The sequence below is a fragment of the Lontra canadensis genome, unplaced genomic scaffold, assembly GCF_010015895.1.
Source record: "Lontra canadensis isolate GAN:19392208 unplaced genomic scaffold, GSC_riverotter_1.0 scaffold42, whole genome shotgun sequence".
In the NCBI taxonomy this organism is placed as follows: domain Eukaryota; kingdom Metazoa; phylum Chordata; class Mammalia; order Carnivora; family Mustelidae; genus Lontra; species Lontra canadensis.
The window spans coordinates 7,496,238-7,508,423 of record NW_022631036.1 but is presented as its reverse complement, the minus strand read 5'-3'; the positions used below and the strand labels follow the sequence as shown (position 1 = coordinate 7,508,423).

Genomic DNA, 12,186 nt, shown 5'->3' with positions numbered 1-12,186 from the left:
GAAAATATGCTTCTGGACCGCAATTGATCACGGGTAAGTGAAACTATGGAAAGCAAAATTCAGGTAAGGGGAGACTACTGTACAAAACTAGTCATTCAACTTTATACAAGTTTCAGAGTACAAAAAACGAGCCAAGCTTCCAAAGGAATCATCACATTCTTTTTCTTTTTTTAAGATTTTATTTATTTATTTATTTGACAGATAGAGATCACAAGTAGGCAGAAAGGCAGGCAGAGACAGATAGGGAAGCAGCCTTCTCACTGAGCAGAGAGCCTGATGTGGGGCTCGATTCCAGGACCCTGAGATCATGACTTGAGCCGAAGGCAGAGGCTTAACCCACGGAACCACCCAGGTACCTTGACTCATTACATTCAAAGTTGAAATTAAAACTGTTAGAGTCCATGATCAAAGGAACGACACCGACACAAAGCGAAAGTCAAGCAAAGCTTTATTTCGCGCCAAGCATCGAAAATCAAACCGACCAGTCGGGGACGTCTCTTACAAAGAGGCAACGACAACCAGGACACCGACCCAGGACACCGACCCCCACATTCCCCTTACCCTACGACTCCCCTTTGCCTCGAGGCCGCTCCCCGGCAATGGCTGCTCCCTGGCGTTGCTCATGATGCTCCCTGGCGTTGCTCATGATTCTCTCGATGACCCTGACACTCCCAACAACCCCCTCCCTATCACTACTACTCCCCTGCCTCACAGACTAACCTTTATAGAGGTGGTTGAGCCTGGCCCAAACACAGGTAGCCAATGAGACTGCAACACACAGGGAAAACTGCACAGTCACGCTGGGTCAGCAATAGGGGTGGCCAATTGAATTCCAACTCACCATAGCAAATATATGCGCACCCCACTGATTGGATGTCTCCATCCAGCCTGGCCCGCCCCCATATCCAGGGCCTGCAAGCAAGTTCCTCCAGGAGGGGCAGGGTCAACCCAAGCCCACAATGAAATGGCTCCCTCTGGCCAACCAGGCCCTTATAAAACTAAGCAGAAATACGCCCTCAAGTCCATCTAAGTGTATTTTTCTTTATGTTTATACACCTTTTAAAATACTTTATCCGGGTGGTGCCTGGGTGGTTCAGTTGTTAAGCATCTGCTTTCAGCTCAGGTCATGATGCCAGGGTCCTACGATCAAGCTCTGTTTCATGTCAGGCTCCCTGCTCTACAGGAGACCTGCTTCTCCCTCTCCGACACCCCCAACTTGTGTTCCTTCTCTTGCTGTCTCTCTCTCTGTCAAATAAATAAAATCTTTAAAAAAATAAAAATAAAATACTTTATTTAGACTATCTTCATTAAAATGAAGGTTTTTTACAAAGGAATTGTTTCCCCATCCAGATATGGAAATGTAAAATATGCAATAAGATAGGGATGGAAACAGGAAAGAAATGCTGGTCTCAGAAGGAATCAAACAGAAGGAGAATTAGTCATATGTATTATAGTGAGAAGAAAGAAAAACATATACCTTTAGCTATGTGACTAGAACTCAAGGAATTTAAAGTAGATGAGAGGATGGCAGCAAAGAAACTGCCTTTTCCAGTACAAGCTACATGTAGTGAAAAGAAAATAAAGCTATAGAATATACTTTACCCTTTCAACAGGGTTTATTATAGAAAGGATATTTTAAGTAATTATTTCAATCATCAACTTACTTCATTTCCAAATGGGTATTTTATATATGCTAGATTTGAATGAAAATAACACACTAATTTTAAACTGCTAGTTTTTATTGTTCATTTTCCAGCCAGTGGTCCACATCTTGGGGTTTCCTTTTAGTTCCCTGTTCACAAAGCTACTTCCAAATGCCTATACTTTTCTAAAGTGCATATGTCCAGAAGCCCCTAGCTTCTGATTGCTAGCTTAGTTAAGACCTGATTACAGCAGAGGAAGAGGCCCCTATTTTATTTCTACATGAAAGACTCCCTCAATTTCATAGGTGGGGACCTGTTCTTTATTGATATTAGACAAATCTTCAGGGGCAGGATCCAGTTCCAAAGGCTCTTCAGGTTTTTGCTGATCTTCCAAAACCAGTGATTCTAATTTTACCACTGGGACATCTGTTGTCTGGGTATATTGATAGCCAGTAGACATATGGTCTACCAAAGCCTCATTTACAGCAACGTCTTCAGATGGTGGAGGCTGAACTTCAGCAGGGACATCTTCTACAGAGATTTGTGTAATAAAGTCCTCTTTAGCTGCTGGAAACTGTTTGTCAACAGAGACCATTTCTAAAGTAGTTTCTTCAACTGATGGATGCTGAAGTTCAGTAAGGGATGTCCCAGCTGGTGCAGACCAAACTTCAGCTGGGATATCTTCTTTAGGGGTCTCCTCAGCTGGTGGAGACCAAATTTCAGCTGGAGCCTCTTCTTCAGGGCCCTCCTCAGCTGGTAGAAACTGTATTTCAGCTGGAGCCTCTTCTGCAGGGCCCTCCTCAGCTGGTAGAAACTTTATTTCAGCTGGAACCTCTTCTGCAAGGCCCTCCTCAGCTGATGGGTACCAAATTCCATCTGGGGCCTCTTCTTCAGGGCCCTTCTCAGCTGGTGGAGACCAAAATTCAGCTGGGGCCTCTTTTTCAGAAGCTTCCTCAGCTGGTGGATACCAAATTCCATCTCCGGCCTCTTCTTCAGGGCCCTCCTCAGCTGGTGGAGACCGAACTTCAGCGGGGGCCTCTTCTTCAGGAGCCTCCTCAGCTGGTGGAGGCCAAATTCCATCTGGGGCCTCTTCTTCAGGGCCCTCCTCAGCTGGTGGAGACCAAACTTCAACAGGGGCCTCTTCTTCAGGAGCCTCCTCAGCTGGTGGAGACCAAATTCCATCTCTGGCCTCTTCTTCAGGGCCCTCCTCAGTTGGTGGAGACTGAACTTCAGTGGGGGCCTCTTCTTCAGGAGCCTCCTCAGCTGGTGGAGACCAAATTCCATCTGGAGCCTCTTCTGCAGGGCTCTCCTCAGCTGGTAGAGACCAAACTTCAGCTGGGGCCTCTTCTGCAGGGACCTCCTCAGCTGGTGGAGGCTGAACTTCAGCTGGGGCCTCTTGAGAGGGGGCTTCTTTGGCTGGTGGAGGCTGAACTTCAGCTGGAGCCTCTACTGCAGGGCTCTCTTCAGCTGATGTAGACCAAACTTCAGCTGGAGCCTCTTCTGCAGGGGTCTCTCCAGCTAGTAGAGACTGAACTTCAGGAGGCATCTCAGCTAGTAGAGGCTGAACTTGAGCTAGAGCTGCTTCAGAGGGGACCTCCTTGGCTGGTGGAGGCTGAACTTCAGCTGGAGCCTCTTCTGTAGGGCCCTCTTCAGCTGGTGTAGATGAAACTTCAGCTAGGGCCTCTTCTGCAGGGGCCTCCACAGCTGATGAAAACTGAAGTTCTGAAGCCTCTTGTGTAGAAGGCTCTTCAGCTGATTGAGGCTGAACTTCAACATAAGCCTCTTTTGAAAAAGCCTCTTCAGCAGGGATAGACTCTACTTTAGCAGAGGCCTCTTCTGTAGGAGTCTCCTCAGCTGGGGAAAGTTGTACTTCAACAGGAACTTCTTCAACTTTTGGATACTGAACTTCAGCAGGAGGCCCTTCTGAAAGAGCCTCTTCACCCAAGGTGGGCTCTACTTTAGCAGGGCCCTTTTCTGCTGGAGGTTCTTCAATTGGTGGAGAATTAAGTCCAGGAGGGGAGTCTTCTGTAATTTTCTCAGCTGGTGGAGGTTGCACTTCAGCAGAGATCTCTTCTGCAATGGGAGGCTGTATTTCACCAAGAACATACTGCTCATCTTCTGAAAGTTCCAAAGAACCTTTATTGCTTTGTTGACTAAATAGAAATCTGTTGATATTAATCTTCCCAATTGCTTCATCTTTACTTGTTGAGGGTTGCAATTCAGGATGTTCACGAAGAAAAATCTTCCCTGAGGATTTACGTTCTTGCACAACTTCATTTGACTTTGAAAAAGAGCTATCTGGCCTGCCAATAACCACTATTTCTGTTTCACTAAAGTACGTCTGCTGTTCCTTGTCCACTTTCTCTTTTTGAGGAATGTTCATCATTGTCCAGTCTCCAGTACAACTGGTCTGCTGAGATCTGTCTATTTTGAATTGAACTGAATGTCTGCTTGGTGGCACTTCTACTTCCTGAACACTCTCTGGAAATTCAGGGACTTCCTCTTCAACAGCAGCTGGCTTTTCTTCAGGTACCACTATTTCACCAACTGACTTGATTTCTTCTTTTTTCTCTTCTACAGTTGCATCTGTTTGCAGAGATTTATCAGTCATATCCTGTACACGCTTTCTCTTTGTCCAAGTTTGCTGAAGTTGAGAAGAAACTCTGAGAGACTCATAGTTGACTTTGGTTCCAGGAATATTACCAATACTAAGGGTAGCTTTAGGCCCAGATGATTGTGATATAGGCAAGTGTTTCTTTTTCTCTGTCACTTCAGTCTGCTGTGATTTGTCTACCATTGGTTGGCTGGGTCGTCTTCTCTTTCGAATTTCTTGTCTCCCTGCTGAGATAGACTGATCAGGCTCATCACTTTCTTCCATTTCTAAAATTGGTGAATTTCAAACATTCTTCAAGTAGTAAATAATCAAGAATCACAAATGTACCAGACAGGTAAACATTTGCCTTTCTTCATTAAGTGTTGTTCTATTGAGCTACCTTAGAACAAAGTAATTCATAAATTATTGCATTCTGTACTACACTCTTGTTGGATCCCACCTTACTCAGTAAGCATCTTTCTTGTTTAGTCTCTCATATGACTAATCTCACTTCTAGAAGTTTCTCTTAAAGGTCTATGACCTCACAGTCAATTCTCCCTACAAGGTTCCATTGGTGGTATTCCAAGCACATTTTAACCTAGTATAAACACTCATAGACAATGGCTGTAAGTGAGAGAGCTACTGTTTGAAACATCAAGTTGAAAAAAGCATTTGTCTATCAGAAGAACATTAAGTAAACTCCAATAATGTTGATTCCCAATAGTTTAAAGTGATGCTTTTGAACTTTCAATTCTGTTATTTTCATCCTACTATCAAAGACAGTTATAGTGCAGAACTCAGAATGCTGCAGCCTATTTTCAATTGTTGGAGAAAACAACTGATATATGTTTGTGGCAATGTTCTATCAAAACGTAAACTTACATGGGTCACTTAGGTGACTCTGGTGGTTAAATGTTTGCCTTCATCTCAGGCCATGATCTCCAGATCCTGGGATTGAGCCCCACATTGCACTCCCTGCTCAGTGGGGAGTCTGCTTCTCACTCTCCCTCTCCCTCTGCCTCTCCCCCTGTTTGTGCACTCTGTCCCTCTCTCCCTCAAATAAATAAATAAATCTTTTTTAAAAATGTATACTTACATGATTTAGAGGAAAGTGAATATTGTTTGAAAAACTTGAGTTCTGAGATCTAGTCCATATAAACTCCATTCGTACATCCTTAGCACTGAGGACCTACAAGAGCCTAATATATATGGCATATTTGCATTCTCAAACAACCTGAGATATTTTTATTTTCAACTATTTCAGAAAGTAGTTCCACCCAAAGTTTGCCAAATAAAAGAATGTTAAGTCTAAAGATATGTCAAGTGAAATAAAATGCTTTTTTAAATCTATAAGCTACTGAATAACCATGTAGGAATAAATTACCCAATGAAGATAAAAACTATAAACTGAAGTCTTGAAATAGAGGAAACCCAGTTAAGCAAATGGCAAATGATATTATAACAGATTAGGAATGTAAATAAAACTTTAACTTACATGTCACACAAAAATTTTACCAGCAAGATGAAAATTCATCAAAAGATATGAAAAAAAAAAAAATACTACTTTGGTCCACAGAAAGTTAAAGGGAAGAAAAACAGACTTCAAAAATGTAGTCACAGAGACAAATAAACTCATCTAAATTATTATTATGACTTATATAATATATTATTATATTATTAAAATATTATATTATTATATTATTATTTTATATTATTTATTATATTATATCATTATATTATTATTATATATTATTATAACCTAGAAATATTTTTAAATTTCTTTATGCCCCTAGGAAATATAAAAATATCATTGAATAATTACCCTTGATTGACATTCATAATTGTAGTTAGGTCAATCAGCCAAATAAATTAACACTTTCACATTCTTTGACCCAGTCCCTAAAACAATCTCCATTACTTGGCAGGGATCAGTGAATATTTGTTCAGTGTAATTGGACAAATGTGTTAAAAACTGTGTTGTTTGCCCTACATGTCAACTTGCTCTATTTTAATTTTTGTCTGTTCTGCTCCACTATGTTCTATCTTCTAAGAATTAATAAAGTGGAGTATAACAGTAGTCATTTTACAAAAGAACTAAAACAGGTTTTCATCAGACCTGTTCTAGTTTGAAAATTAGGTTGTTTATCAACCTCTTTGTTGTCTGGTGTTCTTAGTTGCATCTGTCACACATTTCGTGTGTCTTTTGTAATCAAGTTTCTGAGATTTTATAGAGTATCTTTAAAGACCATTTTGGGTTGATTTATAACAAGAAATAAATGTCAAAACACATTGTATTAATTGGATTATGCAATTGCATGTACTGGATTAACTTTGCTGTCTCAACTTAAATAAGATTTTACCAAATCTTCTATAGACATATATTGAATTTTCAATATCAGTAAATATTTCAATTTCTAATTATTTGATATTTTTCTCCTCCAAGAAATAATACAGAATTTGATCATTCTTAATTATAAACCAATGTATTGTACTAAACTGCCTTTGTCACTAGCTTATTTATAGAGGCAAATTAGCACGCCTAAATCATCAATTGAAAATTTACTTGAGATTCCAAGTGGAATTACAAGGGATTTCATAGAGCAATTTCTCATTATATTTCTTAAATCCACAAATACTCCTTTCCCCCTGCTGATCTACCTAACCAACAAATCATTATTCTACCTATCTTGTCAATTTAGGATTTGATGTTTTACCCTTTGTTCTAGAAATCTCACATGACTCCATTTTCTCCCATTTATTTGGTTCACAACTGTTATGGATTGAACTGTGTATCCCAAAAAGATATGTTGGGCACTGTGACTGGGACCTTATTTGGTAAAGTGATCTTTGCAAATGCAATCAGGTCAAGTCATCCTTATAAAAAGATGGGGGAAAGACACAGAGGGAAAATGTCTATGTGAAGATGGAGGCAGAGATTTGTGTTATGCTGCCATAACATTAGGAATACCTAGGGCTACCAGAAGCTAACAGAAACAGTGAAGTCTCTCCTACATGCTTCAAAGGCAGAGGCCCTGCCAATGATTTGGGACTTCAAGCCTCTAGAACTGTGAGAGAATAAAGTTCTGTTGTTTTAACCCAGTGTGTGGTACTTTCTTATAGCAGCTCTAGGAGACTAATAAGACATTCTTTCAGAACCCCATATTTCTGATTTCTGCTTAGAATGTTGTACTTCCAAGTCTTTCTCAATCTCTACAGCTAGTTTCTTTATTTCTAATTTAGGTATGTCATTTGGTTTCACACAATATTTCACTCATTTCCATAATCATAAAACCAGAGGGATTTGCTGAAAGGCTTCCATGTGATGGTTTGCATTTAATGTTAGCATAAACAAATTTGCTAAGAGGCATTTAATTTCACATTTTTTAAGATTTTATTTATTTATTTCACAGACAGAGATCACAAGTCAGACAGAGATCAAAAGTCAGATAGAGATCACAAGGAGGCAGAAAGGCAGGCAGAGAGTGGGGGAAGCAGGCTCCCCACTAAGCAGAGAGCCTGATGTGGGGCTCAATCCCAGGATCCTGGGATCATGACCTGAGCCGAAGGCAGAGGCTTTAACCCACTGAGCCACCCAGGCACCCCTAATTTCATTTTTTATTACAATAACTTGGAAAGATTTCATTTAGAGATGGCAGACATGTTTCAAATCAATGTAAACCAAATATCTAAACTGTGACCTATATTGCTTTGTTCTGAGTAGATCAAATAAGGTGAAGTCTGAAAAATCCCCCCTGGATATAATAGCCATAAGATTATTGGTAATTTTAGTGAGAACAACTTCTGCGGAAGGGTGGGATAGATGTCATAAATTTCTAAAATCTCTGTGAATTAAAAATAAAATCAAAGTGCAATGAAAATATAGGGAAAAATAATTGCAAACTATCATATAGACAGAGGTATATCTAATATACTAAAAGATTTTAGAAATCAATAAAAGTTAACTAGAGAAAAATTAACAGGGGCACTTGGGTGGCTCAGTGGGTTAAACCTCTGCCTTCGGCTCAGGTCATGATCTCAGGGTCCTGGGATCAAGCCCCGCATCCGGCTCTCTGCTCAGCAGGGAACCTGCTTGCCCTCTTTCTCTCTGCCTGCTGCTCAGCCTGCTTGTGATCTCTCTCTCCCTCTGTCAAATAAATAAAAAATATATAAATAAATAAAAAAGAAAGAAAGAAAAATTAACAAAGGACATGAATAGAAAATTTATAGAAGAAAATAGGTGATCAATAAATATATAAAAGTGATCAAGTTCACTTCTAAAATAAAAATTAAAATACCAGTGTAACATTAGCAGACATATTTTAAAGTTAATACCCCCCAAAAGTGAGAGTATTATTAAATGAATAGGTTCCTACATTACTGGCAGAAGTTTGAATTGATACAAACTCTATTCTGAATAATTTGAAAGTAAATATCAAATGTTTCTAAAATGTGCATACCATTTGCCCACAATTCTACTTCCAATTCTGCTTAATTTTTGGAAATTATTATTACCTCAAAAAATATTTATTGAGCATCTATGTATTCTGGGGACAGTTGCCAGGTATTGAGGAAACAAGAACACAAAAAGATATTGTTTCCTGTCCTTGTGAATCTCACAGTCCATTGGGAGAAATCAAATAAACAAATATAAAAATTGTGGGAAGTATTGTTAAGTAGTGAAGAGAAAATATATTTTACCTGAAGTAATAGGACCAAAAGGGGCTTATAGGAGAAAGCATCTAATTGAGAAAGCATCTAAGGATTAACAATAGAAAGAAAATTCTAGAAACTGTAAGAAAAATCTGCTGTGGCAAGACGACCAGCTAAGTGAGCAAAGGAAATGATTCATTAAAATGTACTGGAAGAAGTAGATAGGGGATTGGTGATGCATTGACTTGCAAACTCTAAGAAGTATCATTATTTGGATCTAACAATTATAAATATTTATGCAGCCAACATCAGAATACCTAACTATACAAAGCAAATATTAAGAGAACTGAAGGGACAAATGGACAACAATACAATAAAAGGAAAGGATTTGATTACTCCAATTTCATTAATGAATAGATAATCCAGTTAGAAAATCAATAAGGAAACTTGGACTTGAACTATACCTTAGATCAGATGGACCTCACATACACACATAGAATATTCCTTCCAGGGTGCCTGGGTGGTTTAGTGGGGTAAGCCTCTGCCTTCAGCTCAGGTCATGATCCCAGGGTCCTGTGATGGAGGCCCGCATCAGTCTCTCTGCTCAGGAAGGAGCCTGCTTCCCCTTCTCTCTCTGCCTGCCTCTCTCCCTACTTGTGATCTCTCTCTCTCTCTCTCTCTTTCTGTCAAAAAAAAAAAAAAGTCTTAAAAAAAAAAACACTCCTTCCAACAGCAAGAAAATAAACATTCTTCTTTAGTACAGACAAAACATTCTTCAGAATAGATCATATGCTATCTGACAAAACAAGTTTTTAAAACACTTGAGAAAACTGAAATCATATCAAGCATCTTTGCTAATAATAATAGTGTGAAATTAGAAATTAGTTACAAGAAAATAACAAAAAATTCACAAATATATGAATGTTAATCAACATACTGCTGAACAACCTATGGGCCAAAGAAGAAATCAAAAGAAAAATCAAAAATATCTTGAGACAAATGAAATGGAAACAATTTAGCAAAAACTAATATGATGAAGCCAATGTAGTTCAAAAAGGGAAGTTTATTATAAATAAATGCCTACATTTTTTTTTAAAAGGAAGGTCTCAAATAAATTACTTTATACCCTAAGGAACTTAAAAAAGAACAACAAATTAAATCTAAAGATAAAAGAAAATAGCAAAGATCAAAGCAGAAATAAATGAAATAAAGTCTAGAATAATAAATAATAATAATAAATAAATAAATAAAGTCTAGACAATAGAAAAGATTAATGAATGGAGGTAATTTTTTTCAAAAGATAAGGTTGACAAATGTGTGACTAGACTAAGAAAAAAGAGGACAAAAATAAAATCTGAAATAAAAGAAGAGATATTACAACTGATACATAGAAATATTATGGATCATAAAAGACTACTATGAACAATTATATACCAATGAATTGGATAACTTGGAAGAAATGAATACATTCCTAAAATTAGAACCTACTGAGACTGAATCATGAAGAAATAGAAGATGCAAACAGACTGAAAGCAAGTAAGGAGATTAAATCAATAATCAAAAACTGCCAACAAAGAAAAGCCTGGCTTCACTGATGAATTCTACTAAACATTTAAAGGAGAATTAACAGAAAACCTCTCAAACTTCTCCAAAAAATTAAAGAGAACAATTCCAGATTCATTTTATGAAGCCAGTGTTACCCTGACACCTAAGTCTGAAAAGGGCTTTATAAGAAATAAAAATTAGAGGGCAATATCGCTGATGAATATATATGCAAAAACACTCAACCAAACGTTAGCAAACTGAATTCAACAAAGCATTAAAAGTTCATATTCAAGGGAGATTTATCTCTGGGATGAGAGGATAGTTCAACATATACAAATCCATGAATGTGATACACCACATTAATAAAATAAAGGATAATTATCTCAATATTCAGAAAAGCATTTGACAAAATTTAAACATCCTTTTATGATAAAAACATTCAACAAATTATGTATAGATGGAAAGTACCTCAACATTATAAACTATATATGACTAGGTCACAGCTAACATTGTACTTAATAATGAAAAGCTGAAGCTATTCTTCTGAGATCAGGAAATAGACAAACATGCCCACTATCACCACTTCTATACAATATATTACTAGGAGTACTGGCCAGAATCATTAGGAAAGATAAGGAAATTAAAGGCATCAAAATCAGAAAGGAAGAATTAAAATTGTCTCTGTTTGTACATGACATCGTATTTTATATAGAAAATCTAAAACACTCTACCAAAACAAAAACAAAAACAAAACCGTTAGATAAGCAAATTCAGTGAAGTTGAAAAACCAACATACAAAAATTAGTTTCATTCCTATATACTAACAGCAAACTATCAGAAAGATAAGTTAAGAAGACATCCCCCTTTTATAATAGTATGAAAAATAAATACCTAGGAACAAACTTAACCAAAGAGGTAAAATATCTGGATACTGAAAATTATAAAACTCTGGTGAAAAAAATTGAAGACACAAATAAATGCAAAAATAGTCCATATTCATAGATTGAAGAATTAGTATTGTTAAAATGCCAATGCTGCCCAAATCCATATATAGATTCAATACCACACCTTTCAAAATTTCAATAGCATTTTTCACAGAAATAGAAAAAAATCTTAAAATTTATATAGAACCAGACAAGATCCAGAACAGCCAAAGCAATTTTGACAAAGAAGAACAAAGGTAAAGGTATCATACTTTCTGATTTCACACTATACTATAAAGCTATAGTAACCAAACAATGTAAGGCTGGCATAAAAACAGGTTTTTATGGGTGGTTTGGGGGTGGGGACGCTGGGTATCTCAATTGGTTAAGCATCTGACTCTTGATTTCAGCTCAGGTCATGATCTCATGGCTGTGAGAACAAGCCCCACATTGGGCTCTGCACTGAGCATGGAACTGGCTTAAGATTCTCTCTCCCTCTCTCTCTCTCTCTCTCTCTGCTTTTCCCCATCTCCTCTCTCTCTCAAAAAAAAATAAATAAATAAAAATAAAAATAAAACAGATACATAAATCAATGGAACAGAATAGAGAGCCCAGAAATAAGCCCACAAATAAATTCTCAATTAAATTTTGACCAAAAAAAATTTTTTTTGACAAAACACACAATGGGCAAAGGATAGTGTCCTTAATAAATGGTGTTGAGTGTAAGTGGATATTCACACAAAAATAAATTATACTTCTATCTTAAAATATTAGACTCACAAAAATTAACTTGAATTGGATTAAAAATGAACATAAGACCTATAACCATAAA

General features: G+C 37.4%; 1 protein-coding gene across 1 annotated transcript; it reads right to left on the bottom strand.

Moving 5' to 3' along the window:
* Positions 1 to 1,784: 1,784 nt before the first annotated feature.
* Positions 1,785 to 4,730, bottom strand: FSCB (fibrous sheath CABYR binding protein). Its single transcript, XM_032871208.1, has one exon. The coding sequence runs from the start codon at positions 4,519 to 4,521 to the stop codon at positions 1,909 to 1,911; it is 2,613 nt and encodes an 870-aa protein (XP_032727099.1). The 5' UTR covers positions 4,522 to 4,730; the 3' UTR covers positions 1,785 to 1,908.
* Between the last annotated feature and the right edge of the window lie 7,456 nt (positions 4,731 to 12,186).